The 22,657-nt window shown below is 43.9% G+C and overlaps 1 protein-coding gene across 1 annotated transcript in view; it reads left to right on the forward strand.

Moving 5' to 3' along the window:
- Positions 1-22,657, forward strand: part of LOC120918701 (ubiquitin carboxyl-terminal hydrolase CYLD-like) — a 42,337-nt gene that overhangs the window by 13,470 nt on the left and 6,210 nt on the right. The window contains exons 4-11 of the mRNA XM_040330398.1: positions 5,372-5,510; positions 7,841-7,948; positions 9,317-9,396; positions 11,458-11,524; positions 13,193-13,325; positions 17,684-17,792; positions 19,931-20,049; positions 20,493-20,685. Of these exons, the coding sequence (XP_040186332.1) occupies positions 5,372-5,510; positions 7,841-7,948; positions 9,317-9,396; positions 11,458-11,524; positions 13,193-13,325; positions 17,684-17,792; positions 19,931-20,049; positions 20,493-20,685 (948 nt within the window). The remainder of the gene's footprint in view (positions 1-5,371; positions 5,511-7,840; positions 7,949-9,316; positions 9,397-11,457; positions 11,525-13,192; positions 13,326-17,683; positions 17,793-19,930; positions 20,050-20,492; positions 20,686-22,657) is intronic.

A 22,657-nucleotide genomic window follows, 5' to 3' on the forward strand; every position in this document is an offset into this window, starting at 1 on the left:
AACCACCCCTTTAAAAAAGAAGATTATAGCAATGCATAGTAGATGGTATATCTGTTATTTTGGAAACCCCTGGCGATTTCATAACTGAAGAAGAATATGTTCCTGTTCTGTACAATAATTTGCGTGATATAACAAATACAATATACAAAATGTACGTCAATGTAAATGTTCCCAGAATCCCATCTAGCGATGTCACGTCATTCCACTGTCATGCCATGAAACAGGTATGTCACTCCCTGAGAAACCTGTACACGTGTTTAGGGATAATTAGCTTTTAATTGCTTATTTACATCACTGTAAGCCGCAAAGGCATTTAGAACTGTTATTACTTCTAGCCTAAACAATAAATCTCTCTTTTCAGATATCTGTCATTTCAGAACTAGAAATTCTTTTGTTCCAATTGTTACTTGATTTTATAATCAGTTTATGTCCAAAATAGCCCAGTAATGAGCGACTGTTTTTAAATGATGCCGCTATATCACGTATTTAAATCAGAACTTTAAAATGTTTAACCCCTTCCATACAGGGCATTTTCACCCCCTTCCTGCCCAGACCAATTTTTAGTTTTCAGCGCTGTTCCACTTTGAATGACAATTGAGTGGTCATGCAACACTGTACCCAAACGAAATCTTTATGTTTTTTCCCCCCACAAATAGAGCTTTCGTTTGGTGGTATCTGATCATCTCTGCGGTTTTTATTTTTTGCGCTATAAACAAAAGAAGAGCGAAAACATTTTTTAAAAATACAATGGGCCAGATTCAGAAAGGAGATACGACGGCGTATCTCCGGATACGCCGTCTTATCTCTGAATGTGCGGCGTCTTATCTATGCGACTCATTCATAGAATCAGTTACGCATAGATTTCCCTAAGATCCGACCAGCGTAAGTGTCTTACACCGTCGTATCTTAGGCTGCATATTTACGCTGGTCGCTAGGTGGCGCTTCCGTATATTTACGCAAGGAATATGCAAATGAGCTAGATACGCCGATTCAGAAACGTACGTCCGGCCGGCGCATTTTTTTACGTCGTTTACGTTAGGCTTTTTCCGGCGTAAAGTTACCCCTGCTATATGAGGCGTAGCTAATGTTAAGTATTGACGTCGTTCCCCCGTCGAGTTTTTAAAATTTTACGTCGTTTGCGTAAGTCGTTCGCGAATAGGGCTGTACGTAAGTTACGTTCACGTTTAAAGCATTGACGATTTGCAGCGTAATTTCGAGCATGCGCACTGGGATTAAAAACGTCACATACGCGGGGTCACAGTTAATATACATAAAACACGCCCACATTATCCACATTTGAATTAGGCGGGCTTACGCCGACACACATACGTTACGCCGCCGTAACTAAGGGCGCAAGTGGTTTCTGAATACGGAACTTGCGCCCAAACTTACGGCGGCGTACCGTATCTGAGATACGTTACGCCAGCAGAAAGATAGGCTATTCTATCTGAATCTGGCCCGATATTTTTTACTTTTTTATTTAATAAATATCACAATTTAAAAATAAAATAAACAATTTTCCTCAGTTTAGGCCGATACGTATTCTTCTACATATTTTTGGTAAAAAAAATCGCAATAATCGTATATTGATTGATTTGCGCAAAAGTTATAGCGTCTACAAAATAGGTGATAGATTTATGGCATTTTTATTTTATTATTTTTGTTTTACTAGTAATGGCGGCGATCTGCGTTTTTTTTATTGTGACCGTGACATTGCGGCGAACACATTCGGACACGTTTTTGGGACCATTTACATTTATACAGCGATTAGTGCTATAAATATGCACTGATTACTGTGTAAATGTGACTGGCAGGGAAGGGGTTAACCACTAGGGGGCGCTGAAGGGGTTAAAATGTTCCCTAAAGTGTGTTCTAACTGTAGGGGGAGGGGGACTCACAAGGGGAGGAGACCGATGTGTGTTCCTCTGTACTGGGAACACATCATTGGTCTCTTCACCTCTGACAGGAGGTGGATTTGTGTGTTTACACACACAAAACCACACTCCTGCTGTGATCACCGGCAATCGCGTCCGCCGGGCACGCGTGCCGGGTCACGAGCGGTGCAGCGGGCGCGCGCGTGCGCCCTGGATCACCGGGAACAAAGGACGTCATAGGACGTCCACTCAGGTCGAGGGAGGGATCCTTCCGGTGTCATTTTACAATGCGCCGGTAAGGAAGGAGTTAAATTATGCGCCCCACCCCCTCTGCACTTTTTTTTTATGGTTGAATATCTTTTATTATTTTCACAATGAAAACATGAAGTAATGGCTTCATTGTAAAAATAATAAAAGAAACATAATAATGTTTATTTTATTATTAGAATTTTTAGGTAATAGAATGACATGGTGGATAACTGACAGTTCACAAAAAAAACTCATTGAACATGATACAACAGTAGCATGTTGAATCAAGAGGCAAATTCATTGGAAGGGGGGAGAGGGGGGGAAGAGGATAGGGAAAAATATGGGATCAGGGTCAGGGGATAGCAGGCTCTGCTGGTGGGGTATTCCTAAAAATCCTAAAAAAACAGGGTCATCGGAGATACCGTGTTTCCCCAATAATTAGCCTGAGTCTTATATTAAAGTGGATGTAAAGCCCCTCTCATCCTTTCTAAACTTCTGCCATAGTGCTGATCTATAAGGATATAGATGCCTCCTACATGTATCCTTACCTGTCCAATGTCTCCCCTCTGTCTGTTATAAGAACTGAAAAACTGCAGATTCTGTGGGTGGGTCTGTTGTCTGGAGCTCGGTGGGTGGAGTCGTGATGTCAATAGACTCCCTGCCCTCCTCTACACTCCCCTTGTCAACATGCATTTTGTCCTATAAATTCCTTACACTAAATTCTGCTATGATCACTAACATCCAGTCAAAATCCAGAAAAGTAACCACAAGACTTCAGAAAAGGAGCGGGGGTGGGAATTAAAAAATGAATGCCTGTCTCCAGGCTAGTGCATGAGATATGTAAATAAGCTGTCACTCACAGCAAGGGGGCGGAACTAAGGTTTTTCTAAAATGTGATGAAAGTTCTGCTTTAAATGAAAATAAATCTGAAATACAACACCACTGTCTATCACTTCGCCCTCCCAAACTTTTGATTTTTTTTTTTATTACTTTGAACATACAATCTGTGTATCAGGCAAAAACTAAGCGGGAAACTAAGGCCCAGATTCTCAAAGGCGTTACGACGGCGCAACACCATTTGCGCCGTCGTAACTCCTCATCTGGCCCCGGCGTATCTATGCGACTGATTCTTAGAATCAGTTACGCATAGATACCCATTAGATCTGACAGGCGTAAGGCTCTTACGCTGTCAGATCTTAAAAGCAATTTTTTTTCCCGCCGCTAGGTGTCGCATCGTCGTTTTCCCCGTCGTCTATGCAAATGAGGTAATTACGCGAGATTCCCGAACATACGCGCGGGCGACGCTGAGAATTTACGTCGTTTCCGTAGCGTACGCGACGCATAAGGTTGCCCCTGCTATTAAGAGGGGCAACCAATGTTAAGTATGGCCGTCGTTCCCGCGTCGAATTTAAAAAAAATTACGTCATTTGCGTAAGACGTCCGTGAATGGCGCTGGACGCCATTTACGTAAACGTCTAAGCAAATGACGTCGGGGCGACGTCATTTAGCGCAATGCATGTCAGGTAATTTACCCGACGGAGCATGCGCAGTACGCTCGGCGCAGGAGCGCGCCTAATTTAAATGGTGCCCGCCCCATTTGAATGGGGCGGGCTTGCGCCGAGAGATTTAACGATACACCGCCGCAAGTTTACAGGTAAGTGTTCTGAGAATCAGGCTGTAAACCTGTAAACCTGCGGCGGTGTAACGTAAATCACATACGTTACGCTGCCCAGGAGCAACGTAAATGTATGAGAATCTGGGCCTAAAATTCCATTTTGCTTCTCGTCATCTTATTTTACAATAAATATTGGCTAGGATTAATGATTAGAGAACTGCATTATTACATTTATTGATTTAATTAATTGTATCTGCCAAAGGCTCAGTTTTAAATAAAATAAAACACCTGTTTCATAGAGCTACCGTGTTTCCCCGAAAATAAGCCTGGGTCTTATATTAATTATGCCAACAAAAGACACAGTAGGGCTTATTTTCGGGGTAGTTCTTTCCATGTAATGTGCTGTCGTCTCTCCCCCTCACCCTCCCTGCCTGTCAGGAATCCCCAGTGTTAACGGAGTTAAAATGCTTGTACAATCCTATAATCTATTACAGTATTATATAATGTACAATGTGTGTGTTTCTGTAATATAATTGTGCCAAATACCTTTGTTATAGAGCCGCTCTGTGCTTCTGTTACCCGCCGGAGCTCTTTTCCCCGCAATTATATTACAGAAACGTACACATTGTACATTATATACTACTATAATAGAGTGGATTATAGGATTTTACAAGCATTTTTAACTAGGGCTTATTTTCAGGGTAGGGCTTATATTGCAGCCCTCCTGGAAAATAACGCTAGGTCTTATTTTCAGGGTAGGTCTTATTTTTGGGGAAACAGGGTATTTGCAAGAGGAATCTGTCTTTTCCTACATTCCTACCAAGGAACGTCCTTTCTCCTGTTGATCTTTGTGGAATAGATCTGTTAATTGGGTTATAGCAACATTTAGAAACATCGGGCCATATTCTCATACATTTCAGGCGGCGGAACGTATGTACTTTACGTTACGCCGCCGCAAGTTTAAGTGGCAAGTGCCGGATTCCCAAACCACTTACCTGTGAACTTGCGGCGGCATCGCGTAAAGTCCACCCGTGTAAGCCATCCTAATTCAAATGATCCAGGCAGGGGGCGTGGATCATTTAAATTAGGCGCGCTCCCGCGCCGATCGTAATGCGCATGCTCCGTCGGGTAAATTACCCGACTTGCATCGCGCTAAATGACGTCTCACGGACGTCATTTGTTTTGACTGTAACGTAAATGGCGTCCAGCGCCATTCACGGACGACTTACGTAAACGACGTTCAATTTTGAAATTTCGACGCGGGATCGACGGCCATACTTAACATTGAGTACGCCACCTAGGGGGCATCTTTATCTTTACGCCGCGTATCGCTTACGGAAACGACGTTAAAACACTACGGCGGGCAAGCGTACGTTCGAGAATCGGCGTGAGTAGTCATTTGCATATTCTACGCTGACCGCCACCTAGCGGTCAGCGTAAATATTGCAGCCTAAGATACAACGGCGCAGGCTGGTGTATCTTAGGCATGTTTAAGTGTATCTCATTTTGAGAATACACTTAAACATAGGAAAGGGACTTACGTAGGCGTATCTGTTGATACGCCTACGTAACTTGTTTAAGAATATGGCCCATCATATCTAAGTGATCATACTTGCCATTCTCCCCATCATAGATATTCACAGCGTATTGGAGGACAGTACAAAGGATCACCCCCCTGTACGTGAATGTAATGTTCTAGACAAGATGGTTGGATTGAGGAATGGGATCCAGGGACACTACAATTCCTGCTACCTAGATACCACCCTTTTCAGGTAAGGTCCACAAAATAATTCTTAAAGCTAAATTCCAGGTATGGAAATTTGACATAGTTACAGTATGTATGTACAATATCTGTGGGATCCCCATTAACCACTTGCTTACTGGGCACATATACCCCCCTCCTGCCCAGGTGAAATTTCAGCTTTCGGCACTGCGTCGCTTTAACTGACAATTGCGCGGTCGTGCGACGTGGCTCCCAAACAAAATTGACGTCCTTTTTTCCCCACAAATAGAGCTTTCTTTTGGTGGTATTTGATCGCCTGTGCGGTTTTTATTTTTTGCGCTGTAAACAAAAAAGAGCGACAATTTTGAAAAAAATACAATATTTTTTACTTGTTGCTATAATAAATATCCCAATTTAAAAAAACAAAAACATTTTTTTTTTCTCAGTTTAGGCCGATACGTATTCTTCTACATATTTTTGGTAAAAAAAAAAAAAAATCGCAATAAGCGACTGGTTTGCGCAAAAGTTATAGCGCCCACAAAATAAGGGACAGAATTATTATTTTTTATTATTATTTTTTTTACTAGAAATGGCGGAGATCTGCGATTTTTATTGGGACTGCAACGTTATGGCGGACACATCGGACACTTTTGACACATTTTTGGCGCCATTCACATTTATACTGCGATCAGTGCTATAAATATGCACTAATTACAGTATAAATGTGACTGGCATTGAAGGGGTTAACACTAGGGGGTGAGGAAGGGGTTAAATGTGTACCCTAATTAGTGTTCTAACTGTGTGTGAAGGGGGGTGACTGGGGGGGTGACCGATTTGTGTCGCTATGTACAAGGGACACAGATCGGTCTCCTCTCCAGAGACAGCACCGCTGTCTCTGTGTAAAACGGCAATGAGAGATGATCTCATATGTTTACATATGAGATCATCTCTCATTGGCCGCACAGATCGCATCGCAAACGGCCACTCTGATTGGCCGTTCGCGGCGATCTGTGATTGGCTGTGTCCAAGGGACACGGCCAGCACAGCAGTTCCCCGCTGCGCGCTCTGGAGCGCGCGCGGGGAACGCGCAAAGGGGCGGACGTCAATTGACGTCCACTTGGATTTTGGGATCCGCGCTGTAGCGTCATTTGACTATAGCGCGGGTCCCAAGAGGTTAAAGTTGGAAAACAATGTAGTAGGTACTGATACCCTAGTGATCTCCACTAGCTTCCATGGTCTTGTGCCAAAAAGTTGCCCTGCTGCATTGTGAATACAGAAGGTTGTCTGCCTCGCATGGGCACCATTCAGGGCTGGGAAAACGGGTGGGCAAAAGGGGTGACTGTCCTGGGCACTGTGGTATCATGTGAGGTACAGGGGAAATGGGGGGGCATTGTGTTGGGAGGGGGAATCTGGAGGGTGGCAGGGGATTAAGAATTGTTCTAGGAGGGGAAATTCGGGGTGTGTGCTAGAAATGGTAATGTGGGGGAATTTTTGCTGGGAGGGGGAATGGGGGGGTTTGTGCTAGAAGAGGTGATATGTTAGACAGGGCAGGGAATTTGTGCTAGGAGGGGACTTTTTTTGGGGGGGCAGTATTTGTGCTAGTAGGCATGATTGGGGCTATTTATGCTAGGGGGTTAAATTTGTACTAGGAGTGGGTTTTGGGGGAGAATTTGTGCTGGGAGGGGGATTCAAATTGGGGGGAGAGGATTTGTGCTTAGAGGGGAAAATGATTTTAAGTGAAAGTGATTTTTTTTATTGGGGGGGATTTGTGCTGGTAGATTTGGAGAGATAAAGGATATGATCTTGGAGGGGGGGATAGGGGGGGGGGAATTTGTAGTAGAAGAGGGAATTTATGGGGGTAGGCATTGAGATTAGTGCTTGATTTTTTGGGGGTGGATATTTGCTGACACATAATGCTCATACTTTTTGGAGGGGCGCAGTTTGGTTCGTTTGCCCTAGATGACGTTGTCCTGGCACCGGCGACATTCATTGAACACTTTGCATTTTATCAATAAATGTAAAGCTTTCTCTGATTGGACAAGGTGGAGAAGAGGGGCGGTGACATTACAATATCCACTTCATACAATCAGAGAACACGTTGCATTCATTGAGAAAATGTGAAAGGACCGTGAATGGCACCCATGCCAAGTGGTTGATCCCCTGTGTTCAGTAAGCAACAGGGCAGCCACTCAGTGCTTACTACAGTGATTTCCAGCTTGGGGTAGGATTATGCTGGAATGGGACATACATAATTATATTGGTCCAAGCTGGGCCAATGTAACTATGTCAAACTAGCCTTGCCTGGAATTCATCTTTAATACTCAAACACTCACAAACCTTAAGCTGTGAATTCAACATTTCTGTTTTCATTTTTCACAGCCTATTTGCTTTCTCTTCTGTTCTGGATCCCATCTTACGCTCTCCAGATGTCTGTGATGCCAAAGTACAACGCATCCTTAGGGAGGACATTGTGAACCCCCTCAGAAGGTGAGTTTGTGTTTACAAATGTACAGATTTAGTTGTGATATTTCGGAGGCGCATTTGGGTGTTTGGGACAATTCCAATCAGTCAACCTAATGCCCCGTACACACGAGCAGTTTTTCCGACGGAATTTCTCTCAAGCCTGCCTTGCATACACACGGTCACACAAAAGTTCTGCAAACTTTTGACTGCCAAGAATGCGGTGATGTACAACACTACAACGAGCCAAAAAAATGCGTCGACTTGATCCTGTTTTTTTTGCGTTAAATTTGTTAAAATTGCATACAGACGAACGGTTTTCCCGCTAGGATTTTTTCCTGACAGGAGAAAAGAGATCCTGCTCTCTTTTTTTTCCAAGAGTTTTCCTGTTGGAAAAAGTCAGATGGAGTATGCACACGCATACTTTTCCAATGGAAAAAACGGTCGTGTGTAGGGGCCATAAAGCTTTTTAACTCATTAGAATGCTTTTCAATGAAACTATAATTTTTTGATTGATCATTTTGGTATTCTTTAGCCAGTTATTATACCAATTCTTCTTAAAGTGGAGGTTCACCCAAAAACACAATTTTTAACATTAGATTGAGGCTCATTTTGTGAAGGGAAATCGGGTGTTTTTTTTTAAATCGAAGCCGTACTTACCGTTTTAGAGATAGATCTTCTCCGCCGCTTCCGGGTATGGGCTGCAGGACTGGGCGTTCCTATTTGATTGACAGGCTTCCGACAGGCTTCCGACGGTCGCATACAGCGCGTCACGATTTTCCGAAAGTAGCCGAACGTCGGTGCGCAGGCGCCGTATAGAGCCGCACCGACGTTCGGCTTCTTTCGGCTACTCGTGACGCGATGTATGTGACCGTCGGAAGCCTGTCAATCAAATAGGAACGCCCAGTCCCGAAGACCATACCCGGAAGCGGCGGAGAAGATCGCTCTCTAAAACGGTAAGTACAGCTTCGATTTTAAAAAAAAACACCCGATTCCCCTTGACAAAATGAGCATCAATCTAAGGTTAAAAATTGTTTTTCGGGTGAACTCCCGCTTTAAAGCAGTTGTCAAGCAGAAGAAATGCCACACACCAAGATTGCAAATAATATTCTTCCTTGTTAATCTGAGATGTTTAATGCTAGGCAAAGGCATTGTGGTTTGACAACTTGGTCAGAACCATAACTGAGTTGTCACCGTCAGTCAACTACTGATGATAGGCAGCCGGTACACCATTCTGTGCATTTAGTTGACTATAGAAAGATCAGACAATTTTCTCTGCTCTTTACCGAAAGGTGTAATGAGCTTTTATATGAGCACCATTTAGTTTGAGACATTGTCTATGGCAATTGGCGATTCTCTGACAAGTATCTCATCACATGTCTCGTCATGTTGTAGGACTGGATTTGTACATGCTGAGAATGTCATGAAGCTCAGAAAACTGCTGCGATGTGATTCCTTTGTTACTGAAGAGAAAGGTTTGTTCTACGTTGTCTGTCATTTCTTGTATAATATACTAAATAGTTGACTCTCTTATTATTCCTAATCCATCGTTTTCTGAGTAGCAATTAAGATCAAAGTTCTATTTTCAGATGTTGTTGCGCTAGGCACTAGTAATAATAAGGAACTAATTGATGTGCCTCATAAAATTGCCCTGATTGTCTCAAAGTGCACCACCTTCTACTCTCGGGCCAAGTCCTGCTGTGCTACCGATTGTGGGAAGGCAATCTATAATCTATAAGTAGATTTCACGTACTTCTACTAGCAGTAATAGGATAGAATAGCCATATAGGTTCTAATGAGTGTGCAGCACCTTACAGAAGTTATTCACATGTCTTGTTCCATCATATATCCAAAAAATACGAGGATTATTACTCATTTAGGACAATGGGCCAGAAAAAACATCCAAGTGTATAGTGCAAATATAGGTCAATAATATAGAGTCATTTAGCTAGATTCACATAGAGTTAGGCCGGCGTATCAGTAGATAAGCCGACCTAACTCGGAATCTGCGCCTTCCTAAGTTTAAGTGTATTCTCAAACAGAGATACACTTAAACCTAGCTAAGATACGATAGCTTGCGCCGTCGTATCTTAGGGTGCAATATTTAGGCTGGCCGCTAGGTGGCGCTTCCATTGCGCTCGGCGTAGAATATGTAAATCAATAGATACGCCTATTCACGAACGTACGCGCGCCTGTCGCAGTATAGATACGCCGTTTATGTAAGGCATTTTCAGGCGTAAAGTTATTCCATCAAATAGTTGGACTAGTAATGTTAAGTATGGCAGTCGTTCCCGCGTTGAAATGTGAAAATTGTACGTCGTTTGCGTAAGTTGTCCGTGAATAGGGCTAAACGTAATTTACGTCCACGTCGAAACCAATACGTCCTTGCGGCGTACTTTGCCGCAATGCACACTGGGATATGTACACGGACGGCACATGCCCCGCCCTTAAAAAACGTCAATCACGTCAGGTCACCCCCCATTACCATAAAACACGCCCCCTCAGCCTAATTTGAATTAGGCGCGCTTACGCCGGCCGCATTTATGCTACGCCGCCGTAACTTAGCAGGCAAGTACTTTGTGAATACAGTACTTGCCTAGCTAACTTACAGCTGGGTAGTGTAAATACGATACGCTACGCCGCCGCAAAGATGCGGCGGTCTATTTGAATCCACCTAATTTAGTCCAACCTGCTTATATTGAGTCATTTAGTCCAACCTGCTTATATAGAGTCATTTAGTCTCAGGCTTTTTGGCCACCATCAGTGTAGTGTAATGTATAAAAGCCATTGCATCTATGGAATAGGACCTGGAACTTAACAAGACAACATCACCATACAAGTTATTTATTTATTTTTTACAAGTATTTATATAGTGCCAACAATTTACACAGCACTTACATATATGTATTGTACATTCACATCAGTCCCTGTCCTCAAAGTGCTTACAATCTAAGGCCCCTTTCACACTGAGGAGTTTTTCTATCGTTTTTTTATCCATAGGAAAAATTTTAAACATGTTCTATTTTTTTGCACCGATGGAAAAAAAACGATGGGGCCCACACACGATCGGTTTGTCCGATGAAATCGGTCTATCTGTCTGTTTTCATCGGACAAACGTGTGTACACAGCTTAACAAAAAGGATAGCTGATGAGCTATGGTCAGTGGAGTGCAGCAGTAAAGTTGAGAAGTATGCTATGTACACCGTTATAATTGCAGTCGGTGAAAAAGTGGACCATTACAGCTCCCTAAAGGATCTTTAACAGTCTGTCAATGTATTTAGTATCTTTCCCATCTTTGTTTTCATGGGAGTCAGACATAATTCTGACATTTTTAAATGTCAGAATGTCAGAAAATTGCTCAACCCCCAGAATCAGTCCAGGCAAATCGGTAGGTTATTACTTAATAAAGTCATAAGCCTTGTTCTTTGAGGAGCCTAAGAATTAATACTGTCTCATATAAACAATTGAGATGGCTAGAAGGCGTGGGTTAGCTGTAATTATATCATAATGTTAATGTGCCAGCTACTGTGTTTCAGATCCGGAAGAATTCTTCAATGCCTTATTACATGAAGTACTTGCTGTGGAACCACTGCTGAAAATACGGTAGGTCTATGGCTTGCTCAATTGGGTTTGACTTAACACCTATAGATATGGCTGACTCAACTGGTCAAGTTTTCCCAATGGGGTTTGACTATATCTGTAGATTTCGATGACTGAGATTTCTTCTAGACTGCCCAGCCATCAACATATTTGCAGGGTGACTGACAAATTTGGCCTATTCATCTGAGTATTATTTTAGGACAATACAAGAACTCAAGAGTTGTTGCAACCACAGAATCACTAAGTTTTCATTCACAGGTGGTTACACTTTCGATTTCTCATGGCCTGAAAAAGTAGCATATGGTAACATAAAAACCAACTAAAAGCATCCTATCCTTATTATAAAAGAAGTCATTAATCTATTATGAAGGCAGTGTAGAGTCTTTAAGACAAAGTCAAAATGGCCGTGCAGTGGGACACAACTTGTCACTGGCCAGGAGCCACTTACAAACAGTAGTAGAGAACCGTATTCTTGAAGTAATGCTAACAGCTTCTGCCTTGAGGAACAGAAATATGGCATGGCTTGTCAACACCCAAATAGGAGGCTTCCTTAGTGGGGATAGTGTAGTCCCTGCACTTTCCCTAATCCTCAGAAACTTTTCCCTACCACTATGCACTGTGACTGGCAGATAGAGAACCTGTCCCTATGCTAACCACTTAAAAATAGTGCACCAAACCCAGGAGCCAGAGTCTTATAGACACTGCCCTAACCCAAGCTGGCCATGGAGGTCACGTAGGGCACCAGCGTCCAATCGGGGAGCTGTCCCCCTTGTGACCTTAAGAAGTCATAGAGGAACCAAGTTCTTCACGACTTCCTTTCTCCCTTCTGCAATGCCGCTTCGGTCGAGCACCACCTACAGTGGGGAGTACAGACTGCACCTCACCTACATGGTGACAATGGTCACTTGTCAGTTGGGGAAATTAAGTTTCCCAGCAGGGACACAGACAGTAATATAAATCCAACAGAAAGTTTTATTTTTTTATGAGCAACCAACCCCCAGTCTACAATGTTTTTCATTGTTACCTTATCGTACTAGATCCCATCAGTGTTGGTTACAAGGGGCCAGATTCACAGAAGAGATACGACGGCGTTTCTCTGAAACGCCATCGTATCTCTCAGAGTATCTATGCGGCTGATTCATAGAATCAGTTACGCATAGATAGCCCTTAGATCCGACAGGTGTAATTGACTTACTTTTTTTTCCGGCGTAAGTACGTTACGCACGTCGCGATTCACAAACACGTCGCGCCACCGTATTTCGCGCAAAGCACGTCGGGAAAATTGCGAACGGAGCATGCGCAGTACGTCCGGCGCGGGAGCGCGCCTAATTTAAATGGTACCCGCCCCATTTGAATTCGGCGGGCTTGCGCCGGACATGTTTACGATACATTGCCGCAAGTTTACAGGTAAGTGCTTTGTGGATCGGGCACTAACACTGTAAACTTGCGGCGGTGTAACGTAAACGGGTTACGTTACACGGCCGCAATTGTATGTGAATCTGGCCCCAGTATCCCTACACAGAGTTTGTTTGATACATGGACTAGAACACTTATTGTTGTATTATTTTATTAGTCATAGGATTATATAAATCACATTTATTTATTTAATTATGTTATATTATAGATTTCTTGAAATTTATTAAAATGTAATTTTGTTTCACTATTTTGCAGTTGTAATGGCAAGTCTCAGGAAAGTAACAGCTATCAAATAATTGTGGAAAGAGATGGAACATTAAAAGTTCCCAGCGTCCAGACACTGCTGGAAAGATCATTTCAATCCTACGAAAATCTCAAGTTTGATCAGGTAAAGTCATCTGACAAAGTGTTCATTCCAGGACATTAAAGGGGAGTTCCAGCCTTTTTTTATGTTTATTAAAAGTCAGCAGCTACAAAAAGCATAGCTGCTGGCTTTTAATAAACATACATTTACCTACCCCACTGTCCAGCGATGCTCCGCTCCTCCCCCCCCCCCTCTCCGCCAGCGCCTCCATCCTAACTGTGGGCACTCGGCCGTGACAGCTTTCGGCTTCACGGCCAGGCACTCACTGTGCATGCGTGCATGCATGATTGGACAGGCGAGGGGCCGCCGTAGGCGATATGACCTATCGCCTAAGCAGTCCCTGGGTGGAAGGAGGAAGTGGGACAGGAAGTCCCACTTCTCCTGAAGCCCCCACTCCCCACCCCCAAAAAAAATTACATGCCAAATGAAATATGAAAATTACCTTTCCTTTGTGAACTGCAGCTCTGTAATTTTCTGTAAAATGCAAGGCAATATGGCTACCTGGAGGTGTTCTGTACACAGATGGTGTACAGAACGCCCCCAAGGTATGTTATTTCCTGCTTGTGTGATTGGCTTACTCATTTTCCCAGAAAACTGGAAATGAAGAATTTGGAGTGCGGCTGTCCGGAATTCTTCATTTCCAGTCTGCTATATGCATTACCTGCACCTGTGGTTCCTGAGAGGAGGATAATCACAAAACTGATCTGCTTGGAGCGGCAACTCCTCTTTTCCCTACCTGATTTTCCCAGAAGTCTGCACTAAGACACAAATTCAATTTTGTCCATCCACTGCAACAAAAATTGCATTTTTGGTGAGATATTCCCAAAGGTAAATATGTCTAAAGGGATGCAGAGCCTGCAATTTCCTCATTAGAGCCCTGCAGGTGTAGCAGCTGATTGACAATTATAAAACTACTCCCATCAGGCTCTGTACACGGACACAGACAAACAGACAGCTGTTTCTCCAGAAAAAGAAAAGGTAGAAATCTGCAACAAAGAAATCCTTGCAATGTACATAGATCACCCAGAGAGGAATAATTTATTCTGAACAAAAGTGGAGTTACTCTTTAACCACTTCCCGACCGCCGCATGTAAATGTACGTCCACAGAATGGCACGTACAGGCAAATGGGCGTACCTGTACGTCCTTGCCTTTTCGCGGGTCGGGGGTCCGATCGGGACCCCCCCCCCTACATGCGGCGGTCGGGTTCCCTCGGGGAGCGATCCAGGACGACGGCGCGGCTATTTGTTTATAGCCACTCCGTCGCGATCGCTCCCCGGAGCTGAAGAACGGGGAGAGACGTATGTAAACACGGCTTCCCCGTGCTTCACTATGGCGCTGCATCGATCGTGTCATCCCCTTTATAGGGGAGACACAATCGATGACGTCAGTCCTACAGCCACACCCCCCTACAGTTGTAAACACACACTAGGTGTACACTAACTCCTACAGCGCCACCTGTGGTTAACTCCCAAACTGCAACTGTCATTTTCACAATAAACAATGCAATTTAAATGCATTTTTTGCTGTGAAAATGACAATGGTCCCAAAAATGTGTCAAAATTGTCCGAAGTGTCCGCCATAATGTCGCAGTCACGAAAAAAATCGCTGATCGCCGCCATTAGTAGTAAAAAAAAAAAATGTATACAAATGCAATAAACATATCCCCTATTTTGTAAACGCTATAAATTTTGCGCAAACCAATCGATAAACGCTTATTGCGATTTTTTTTACCAAAAATAGGTAGAAGAATATGTATCGGCCTAAACTGAGGAAAAAAAATAAATGTTATATATGTTTTTGGGGGATATTTATTATAGCAAAAAGTAAAAAATATAGAATTTTTTTTCAAAATTGTCGCTCTATTTTTGTTTATAGCGCAAAAAAATAAAAACCGCAGAGGTGATCAAATACCACCAAAAGAAAGCTCTATTTGTGGGAAAAAAGGACGTCAATTTTGTTTGGGAGCCACGTCGCACAACCGCGCAATTGTCTGTTAAAGCGACGCAGTGCCGAATCGCAAAACCTGGCCTGGGCATTTAGCTGCCTAAAGGTCCGGGGCTTAAGTGGTTAAGCTTGCCAGGAGTGTGAAAGTCCCACTTCTTCAGGGCTATAAACATAAAAAACGTGACAATCATAGTCTTAACTAAAGCAATGTTAAAATACTATTTAAAAAATGTGCAAATAGGGATTAATATATAATGAGTCACATCGTATCAAATCATTCATAATTAACTCCAAATTATACAGGATAAAAATGGTAAATTTTCATCCTGTGGAATTTTCATCCTGTGTAATTGGGAGTTAGGTATGAATAATTTGATATGCTATGATTTGAGAAATTAGCATGGATCAAATACTATCATTATATCTTGAACTTTCTTAATATAAGATTCCATCTTATATAGACATGTCATTAACATGTGATCCTGAATGAAGTATATTGGGATGACAATAATCTTCTATTGAATAGACGAGTGTTTCTTTAGTCAAGGCACCCTTTAAAATGATGCACAATCTTGAGACAAAATTAAGGACAGTTTTGAGGCGCCCCATTCTATCTTATTCTGATAGTTTTACATATTGCAGCAACATCACTTCACATAGGACACAGGGCCGGCCTTAGGTGTTCAGGCGCCCTGTGCGAGCTAATCCTGTGGCGCCCCCCCCCCCCCATCTTCACTCCTCGCCCCCTGGTCACTTAAACATACACATAGAGGAAAAAAATGCCACCGCAGGTGTAAAACAATCGCGGAGGGGGGTGCCGGTCTGACACCCCCCCAGTGTGTGGTACCCGGGGGCAGCTCGCCCCCCCTTAGTACGCCTCTGGGTGGACGCAGGGCGCCCCTGTTGCCCATGGCGCCCTGTGCGGCCGCACAGCTCGCACACCCCAAAGGCCGGCCCTGATAGGACACCCAACGTTAAAGGTGATTTATTCTTCCAAAGCAAATACACTTTTGCAAACTGGTACTGACTAGTATTCCAGTGTTTCTCTTCTCCCTCAGTTTTTTTCCCATCGCTTAGCTAATGAGACCCCAAAGCTGATGGAAAGAGGCAAGGGAAGGTCATACAAGGGTGATATGCAGCCAACTGACATTTTCCTTATCATCTGATGATGTCATTGGTCCTTAGACAGTTGGCAGCAAGAAGGTTGCTTAGTGAAAACTTGTGGCTATGTGTAACTAAACCAACCACTGGCTTGTATACAATTTTGGGGCAATTTATAGGCATTTTGCCAAGGCACCCCTGAAGAAACCTCACGCCACCCCAAGGCTGGAATACACCAAATAGATTTTGATAATTATTTTTATTTACAAGCAATTTTTACAATCATAATAATAATATTAACATGAAGGTATTGCCGTATTTTTCTCTCCCTCCTCCCCTTTGTATTATTCCCCCTAGTTATATATATATATATATATATATATATATATATATATATATATATATATATACACACACACACAGGGCTTTTTTTCAGGTGGAACTTGGTGAAACTCAGTTCCACCACCTCTGGCTCAGACCCTTTGGTGCCTGCTCACCACAATCACTTGTAAACACAAAAGTCATGCTGGAACAGGAAGGGGCCATCCCCAAATTGTTCCCACAAAGTTGGGAGCATGAAATTGTCCAAAATGTCCAGGTATGGTAACTCCTTAATGGAGTTATAAAGGCAGAAGGTTTTTGTATCCTAATGCATTCAATGCATTAAGATAAACAGTCTTCTGTGTTTAGCAGCCTCCCCGGCACCTCCTAATACTTACCTGAGCCCCATCTCTCTCCCTCCTGATTGGCTGAGACACAGCAACAGCGCCACTGGCTTCCGTGGCTGTCAATAAAAGTCAGTTACCCTATCAAGAGAGAAGGGAGAGGGCAGGACTGAACAGTAGCTCCGTGTCTGAATGGACACACGGAGCTGCGGCTCGGGTGCCCCCATAGCAAGCTGCTTGCTGTGGGGGCACTCGAAAGGAGAGAGGGGCCAGGAACAGCGAAGAGAGACCCAAAAAGAGGAAGATCCAGGCTGCCCTGTGCAAATCCACTGCACAGGGCAGGTAAGTATAACATGTTTGTTATTTAAAAAAAAAAAGCAAGACTTTACAATTACTTTAAAAGTTTCCTTCACGGGAATTAAGGAGCCAAGCCCAACCCCTGAAAAACAACTCCACACCATAATCCCCCCTCCACTTGATTGGGTTGTTTTAAGGTTTACAGTCACTTTACAAAGCTCCAGATAGCCGGAAAAATCTGCCAGGAGTTCTAAGCCTTCTCTTTCTTTGCTGTCTTGTGTCACTTAAAAACAAAGGTTTGCTTTACAGCTGCAAAAGCAAAATATGTTGTCCCAAATATACAGGCACCTAACATCTTTTTTTTTTCCTCTAGGTTCCATCGTGCCTTATCCTTCAGATGCCAAGATTTGGAAAAAAGTTTAAGATGTTTCCTTATATTTTTCCTTCCTTGGAACTTGATATCACCAATATGCTCTACACAAGTAATTATGATTTTGTCTATATTTTTCGTATCCAATTCACACATGTGTGAACCCGGCCTAAAGCCTCATACACACAATACGATTGTTGGCCAACCAAGCGTCTGACTTTTGTCAAAAGAGCGTGTGCCAGAATCTTGTCTTGCATACTAACGGTACACAATTGTCGGGCCACACACACACAAACATAGTGACGTACTACGAGGAATTTTAGCTCTTGAGTGCTGCCCTTTGGGCCCCTTCTACTAATTTTGTGTTTGGTGAGCATTGATTCTGAGCATGCGTGTTTGTACATCCAACTTTTGTGGGACGGATTTGTGTTTTGCCTATACGAAAATCAGACGTCAAGTCGTTGTCCACCGAAAATTTACTAGCCTGTCATCCAACATTTTTTGGCCGAAAGTTGGACAACAATTGTCTAAAAGAGCGTACCAACGGGAATGCCGCGTACACACGATAATTTTTCAGCATGAAAAAAACGTCAATTTTTAAAAACGTCATTTAAAATGATGGTGTGTATGCGGCATAAGATTTTAGGACAACAGTCTGTCAACAGAAAATTCTCTGCCAACAATCGTATCGTGTGTATGAGGACTTTAGAGTCCGATTTGCATTTTATTATTCATGCACGTTGAAAAGAACCAACCCTTTTCTAAATCTACTGTTAAAGCCCCTCTGTCCCTTTTTCCTCCTCATTTGTCCTACATTTTGGTTGGATCTATATCGTTGGATATAAAATGCACTGCTTATCTATCAAAAAGTGCTAAATCTTTCATTCATTTTCTAAATTGCTGCATCTGTAAATTCCAAAAGACAGTATGAAGAAATAGTAGTTGTAAAAAAGCACTTGTGAGTTTAACCAATCATTGTTTTGTACAATTCTCCTTTAAGGGGGCATGGCAGGGGTGTATCCTATGCCTACATACTTTTGCTAATATGTGTCCCTCATTCCCATCTTAGAAAGTTGGGAGGTATGATGAGATAAGCTAGTCATTATACACTGTAAGACCCCTTTTACACTGGGGCCGCATTTAACTGTTTTGGTAGAGTAGCTCGTTCAAGTGATATGCATCCTAAAGTAGGGGTGCAACGGATCACAGTTGATCCGTGATCCGAACGGGTCACCCCCGTCGGATCGGAACACACTGTGATCCGCGGATTGCCACGGCTCCGGAGCTAGGCCGAAGCCGCGGCCTTTCCTAATGTTACGGCGGCGGCTCCGGAGCTAGGCCGAAGCCGCAGCCTCAGCCTTTCCTAATGTTATGGCCGCGGCTTCGGCCTACCTCCGGAGCCGCCGCTGTAACATTAGGAAAGGCCGCGGCTTCGGCCTAGCTCCGGAGCCGCGGCCATCTTGGTACACCTGGCGGCGGCCCTCCTCTGTTTACACCCACAGAGGAGGAGCCCGCACTCGTGGGACACACCGCTCGGGGAGTGTCTGTCGGTACTAGTTGGGGGGGGGGGTCAGTCACTGTACTGAGAGAAGGGGGGTCAGTCACTGTACTGAGAGCAGGGGGGTCACTGTACTGAAAGAAGGGGGGTCACTGTACTGAAAGAAGGGGGGTCACTGTACTAAAAATGGGGGTCACTGTACTAAGAAGGGGGGTCACTGTACTGAAAGCAGGGGGGTCACTGTACTGAAAGCAGGGGGGTCACTGTACTGAAAGCAGGGGGGTCACTGTACTAAGAAGGGGGGTCACTTTCCTGAGAGAAGGGGGGTCACTGTACTGAGAGGAGGGGGCTCACTGTACTGAGAGGAGGGGGGGGCTCACTGTACTGAGAGGAGGGGGGGTCACTGTACTGAGAGGAGGGGGGGTCACTGTACTGAGAGGAGGAGGGGGGGTCACTGTACTGAGAGGAGGAGGGGGGGGTCACTGTACTGAGAGGAGGGGGGGTGTCTGCACCGAGGGGGTACTATAGTTGGTGGGGGGGGCATGTGGATATTACAGTGGGGGAGACTTTTTTTTTTTTGTTGCCGATCCGAAAAATGATCCGATCCGTGACTCCTGATCCGAGGAACGATCCGAACCGTGAGTTTTTTGATTCGTTGCACCCCTATCCTAAAGGATATTGTACTTAGTTACTGAGTTGTAGTCTTTATCTATAAAAATGAATCATATGTTAATTTTAATTTTTTTTAACAGGAAGCCGGGTTTGTTGTCTCTGCCTAAGTCCTGCAGAGTATGAATGTGTTCAGTGTGTTGCAGACCCCCTCACCACAGATGGTGACATCCGCCAGTTCTGTCAATTTTGTGAAATGCAGGTGAGCAACGTCTAGCATCAGGGCATGCTGCAGTGGAATCCACAAGGCCATTTACTAGTTGTTGTCAGTCAGAGGACACAAGGGCCCTCTGTGACCTAGGGGCCTGTGACAGGAGTCACTTTGGGTGGGGTGTCCAAGAACTCCATTCTGATCTGTACTAGTCAGGCTCTCTTTACGGCAGACATAGTCCCGTCGAGGACAAGAGTTTGAACTCTCCAGTTTTATTAAATCGACCCCCATGAGGCATTAGTACAATGAATCTCCAAATGGGGCTACAATATAAGTGTATTGAAAAATGATTACAACTACTGTTCATCAATGTATACATTACCTAAATTTTTCAGCATATGACCATTGATAAAATATGTATTCCTTTAATATTTCAGGCTTGCACTCTCAAAAAGGTAGAGTCTAATATTTTACTTCTCTTTAACCCACCGTAGGTTCATTCACACAAACAGATGAGTGATCATAAGCCTGTTAGGCTGGACCCCCAGAGTGAAGCGTCAACCACACGGCAAAAACTGGAGTTGTTGGCAGTTCTCTGCATCAAGACCAGCCACTTTATCTCCTTTGTTAAATATGGACCAGGCAAAAATTCCTGGGTGTTCTTTGACAGCATGGCAGGAAAAATAGGTACGTGACATAGATACCAGAGTGGCTATTCCTATGCAAGAATGTATGCAGCTCCTGGGCTCTTTGGGAGGGGGAAATTTATATTGCACAAACTCGAACCGAAGAGTTACTTGGAAGTAAACAGCTCCCTTGTTTCCTAGCTCTTTATTGACCCTGCTTAAAGTGATTGTAAACTCTTTACAACCACTTTAGCCTACAGGTAAGCCTAAATTAAGGCTTACCTGTAGGCACTTGAAATATCTCCCAGACCTGCATGGTCTAGGAGATATTTGCAAATCACCATAGGGCGATTTCTCCTGCGCCGGAGTTAAAAAGGGTACGCTGTGCGGTTTCTATCTCGGGTCATGCTGGTAAAGGCAGTTCCCATGCGCATGCACGGGAGTGATGTCACGCGACGTTACGTGACTCCAGCCAGTCACAGTGCCAGAGTTCGTGGCCCCAGAAGGAAGAGGGGTAAAGAATGGCCGCTCGCTACTAGCCAGGAAGACCGGGACATCGCAGGCTTCTTCTACAGGTAAGTGTCACAAAATGGGCTACTATGCGATGCATAGTAGTCCATTATGCTTTACCTTTACAGAGAACAAAGAGGAAGTAACACCCATCAGGGTTTACTTCCTCTTTAATGTGGAATTCCGGCACATAACTAACTAATCTTGAGAGAGAGAGAGAGAGAAGCAGCGCCACTCTTAGTGCAGTATGTTAGTTAAAATTTAATGTTTAATAAAAGTAAGATCAACTCACATTTTGGTGAGATATAATGTGCATGGCATAAGTAGCTTGGGCTCCTGTAGTCCAGCTGGGCAGTGGTGGTGGTCAGCAGTTCTTGGCGGCTCCGGTGGTTCCCAAGGCTGAAGACGGTCACACAAGCACGTCAGCGGTGATGGGCAGGAGGCGTGGTCGAGCTCACGTTTGGAGCATGCGTGCTCCTTCATCAGACAGATATGAGCCGCCGGGAACTGCTGACCACCACAGCTGCCCACGGACCTTATTTTGTATAGTAAACGTTTATAGGGAACTGTGTCAAATGCTTCTGCAAAATCCACATTAAGTTAAGTTGTCCTTTAAATCTTACCCCGCACCCAATCCCTAGAGCTGCAGGCATTTACCCAAATACATACCTTTTGCTTCGCTCCTGAGATATTTACAGCCTTTGAGCAAAAAAGCCCAGCCTGTGTCCAGCCTACCCTGCTTGCCCCATACATTCTAATGACTGGGTCCAGCCATACATAGGAATGGAACAAGCAGCACACACGCACATTAGTTAGGAAAAATTTGTTTCCTTTAGTTTAGTTTCTTTTCCGTCCTGTTGATTCGTAATCATTCGTAATTTTGGTAAACGGGATTTTTCGTGTTCGGACTAATTCGTATTTTCGCAAGCGTAATTTTTCGTTGAATCAGAATGATTCGTATTAATGTAAGCCTTATTTTTATTTGATTTATAATTCGTACTTTCGGTAGAGTACATTGTTTTTTGTTGATTCGTAACTTTTTTTGGTTCATTGATTCGTAATTTTCTGTGTCTCTCTCACAATGGCGCTGCCTAACGTGCTTCAAATGGATTTGTACTTTTCTAAATACATTGCGGTTATTTGTAACGATTCGAAAACTCGTATTTTATTTCCGTTTTTGATATACGGCTATAGCCTCCGCCCATCAGGGCCGATCCGCTCTATAGGCTCATTATGCAAGCCACTTAGGGCCCCGCAAAGCTGCGGAGGGCCCCCAAATCACTAGAGGCCCCTTCTGGTGAGAAGTCATTTTCGGCCCCTCACCCTGCTTCTCAACTCGCTGGCTGCATGGGAGAAGAGGTAGGAAGGCAGCACCCCCCGCTTCTTACTTTAATGTAAGATTTCTGACAGCAGAACACTGTCGGCAATGTCACTTCCCCCAAACCCCCCCCCCCCCCCCCGATTCTCAACTTTAGTGTGACATGTCATTTTCGGCAGCACCCCGCCCCCCCCCGCTTCTCAAC

This window comes from Rana temporaria, chromosome 12 (assembly GCF_905171775.1).
Source record: "Rana temporaria chromosome 12, aRanTem1.1, whole genome shotgun sequence".
In the NCBI taxonomy this organism is placed as follows: domain Eukaryota; kingdom Metazoa; phylum Chordata; class Amphibia; order Anura; family Ranidae; genus Rana; species Rana temporaria.